The sequence below is a fragment of the Silene latifolia genome, chromosome 10 (assembly GCF_048544455.1).
Source record: "Silene latifolia isolate original U9 population chromosome 10, ASM4854445v1, whole genome shotgun sequence".
Lineage (NCBI taxonomy): Eukaryota > Viridiplantae > Streptophyta > Magnoliopsida > Caryophyllales > Caryophyllaceae > Silene > Silene latifolia.
Window position 1 is genome coordinate 59,403,747 of NC_133535.1, and position 2,906 is coordinate 59,406,652.

General features: G+C 37.9%; 1 protein-coding gene across 1 annotated transcript; it reads left to right on the forward strand.

Moving 5' to 3' along the window:
• The first annotated feature begins 302 nt into the window (after positions 1 to 302).
• On the forward strand, positions 303 to 1,692 carry LOC141607631 (uncharacterized). The gene is made up of 3 exons (XM_074426980.1): positions 303 to 442; positions 499 to 983; positions 1,097 to 1,692. Exons 1-3 carry the CDS (start codon positions 303 to 305, stop codon positions 1,690 to 1,692), a joined length of 1,221 nt encoding a protein of 406 aa, XP_074283081.1.
• Positions 1,693 to 2,906: the final 1,214 nt, after the last annotated feature.

Consider the following 2,906-nt stretch of genomic DNA (forward strand, 5'->3'; position numbering starts at 1 on the left):
AGTAGCTGTTCAGTCAATAGCGTTGACAGTTACTGCCAATTGCCTGACTGCAATACCCTCTACTGTCATGCTTTCAGTCGTAGCAGGATTTTGATGTGCATCAAATTATCAGTTAAGTGTTAGAAGCTAAGTGTTAGAAGTGTGCAATAATTATCAGTGGATTGTTAATTATGGAGTTGATGTTAAGTATTTAGCTGATTAATGCCTGAGTTTTGAATTATTCGTCCTGAACTTTTCAATAATAACCTTTTAACCTTATAAACTATCGCAGTGGATCTTGAATATATACGGAGATTGGGAATATGGATCGTGACTGGATGTTTGTTGACCGTTTGGACCCTAGATATAGGAAAGGGGTTGAACATTTTGTTAGAGTTGCTATTAATAATGCGGAGAATGTTGAAGAAATTTATTGTCCATGTGTTAAATGTGGGAATAATGTGTATCTTGATTACAAGAATTGAAAAGTCACCTCTTATGTAATGGTATTGACAAAAGTTATACAAGGTGGATTTGGCATGGGGAGGATGTGTTGCCTACCTTGAGTAGTAATTTAGAGGATGATAGCGACATTGAGGGAGATGGTTTTGATGAAAATTTTGATCGAGTAGACGACCTGATTAATGATTTGAAACAATCCACTGAAGACCCCACACAAGTAGAGATGTTTGATAGGCTAGCTGGTGATGCAATTAAACCCCTATACCCAGGTTCAAGTTTGACACGCCTATCTGCAACTTTAAAATTGTATAGTTTAAAGGCGAAAAATGGATGGAGTGATAAAAGTTTCACAAGTTTGCTTCAATTGTTGAGTGAGATTTTACCAGATGGCAATGAACTCCCTAAGCGTACCTATGATGCTAAGAAAATTTTGTGTCCAATGGGAGTTGATTATGTAAAGATACATGCATGTCCTAATGATTGCATTTTGTATCGAAAAGATTATAAAGATTTAAACGAATGTCCAAAGTGTGGGGCTTCACGTTACAAGTTGCCGAAAAAAAATTCCAAAAAAAAAATATTGGGGTCCCAAATAAAGTCTTGTGGTATCTTCCCATTATCCCAAGATTTAAAAGAATTTTTGCAAATGTAAAAGATGCAAAAAATTTAATTTGGCACGCTGAAGGTAGAATTTCAGATGACAAAATTCGTCATCCAGCTGATTCAACACAGTGGAAAACAATAGATCATTTGTTTCCTGAATTTGGATCCGAGGCTAGAAATTTAAGGCTTGGACTTTGTACTGATGGTATGAATCCGTTTGGTAGTCTAAGTAGTCAGTGGAGCACATGGCCGGTTTTGCTAACAATTTATAATCTCCCTCCTTGGTTATGCATGAAGCGTAAATATCTTATGTTGTCGCTACTGATTTCGGGGCCTAAGCAACCTGGAAATGATATAGATGTTTACCTAGAACCCTTGATTGATGATTTGAAGTTATTATGGGATGAAGGGGTAGAGGTATATGATGCTTATCATGGTGAGACTTTTAACTTACGTGCCATGATATTTTGCACCATTAATGATTTCCCGGCTTACGGCAACCTCTCTGGTTATACTGTGAAAGGGGCTAAAGCGTGTCCAATTTGTGAGGAGGATACAATTTATGACCGTTTAGTTCATGGGGGAAAGAATGTGTACCTTTGTACTCGAAGATTGCTCCGCCGGTCACACCCTTATAGAAAAAAATGAAGCCTTTTAATGGGAAACAAGGACTTAGAAACCCTCCAAAGATTTTAAGTGGGAGAGAGGTTTATGAAAAAGTGAAAAACAGTGAAAATAATTTTGGAAAACCATATAAGAAGCCAAGTAATGGGACCTTATACAAAAAGAAGTCCATATTCCGGGATTTACCATATTGGAAGCATTTGTCCGTGAGACATTGTATTGATGTCATGCACGTGGAGAAAAATGTGTGTGATAGCCTCATTGGTACACTTCTCAACATCCCTGGTAAAAGTAAGGATGGTGTCAAAGCTAGAGAAGATATGGTCGCACAAAAGATACGACCAGAATTAGCACCACAAATTAGAGGTTCAAGAACCTATTTACCCCCAGCTTGTTTTACTTTGTCACGAAAGGAGAAAAAAAGTGTGTGTGAATGTTTACATGGGGTGAAGGTTCCGCAAGGTTATTCATCGAACATTAGAAATCTTGTGTCTTTGAAAGAGTTAAAACTGGTAGGATTGAAATCACATGATTATCACACTTTAATGCAACAATTACTTCCAGTAGCTCTTCGTGGAGTTCTGCCTAATCATGTTCGAGGAGCTATTACTAGACTTTGCTATTTTTTCAATGCAATATTTAGCAAAGTTGTTGACTCAGATACCTTGAATACATTACAACGAGATGTTGTTATAACTATGTGTGAACTTGAGATGTTTTTTCCTCCTTCCTTTTTCGATATAATGCAGCATTTAGTAGTACATTTGGTGAGAGAAATTAAAATTTGTGGACCAGTATTTTTAAGAAATATGTATCCATTTGAGCGATATATGAAACCCTTAGGCGGCTACGTAAGAAACCAAAATAGGCCAGAAGGGTGCATGATTCAGGGGTATGTGGCAGAAGAGGCGCTAGAGTTTGTAACTGACTACCTGTCAGATGTTGAACCTATTGGCCTTCCGACATCTCGACACGAAGGAAGAATAGAGGGACAAGGTACGCTGGGAAAAGCCGTAGTCACTATTAACCGAGATACCCTTGACCAGGCACACTTCTATATTCTCCAACACATGGTCGATGTACATCCGTATTTAGAGAAGCATCAAACCCTTCTAAGTGAACAAAATCCTTCTAAGGGAGAAAGGTGGTTAGCAATGGAGCATAATCGATCATTTCTTAAATGGTTTACTAATGAAGTAGATATTGAGCTGGAAAATGACCGTGAGAAAGTATCCGAG

What these genes read in the sequence shown, in the direction of transcription:
- LOC141607631 (XM_074426980.1), top strand. Translation starts at nt 303, where the DNA reads ATGGATCGTGACTGGATGTTTGTTGACCGTTTGGACCCTAGATATAGG. An exon ending in GTTAAATGTGGGAATAATGT is followed by an intron (nt 443 to 498) that starts GTATCTTGATTA and finishes TATTGACAAAAG; the next exon opens with TTATACAAGGTGGATTTGGC. An exon ending in TCCAAAGTGTGGGGCTTCAC is followed by an intron (nt 984 to 1,096) that starts GTTACAAGTTGC and finishes CAAATGTAAAAG; the next exon opens with ATGCAAAAAATTTAATTTGG.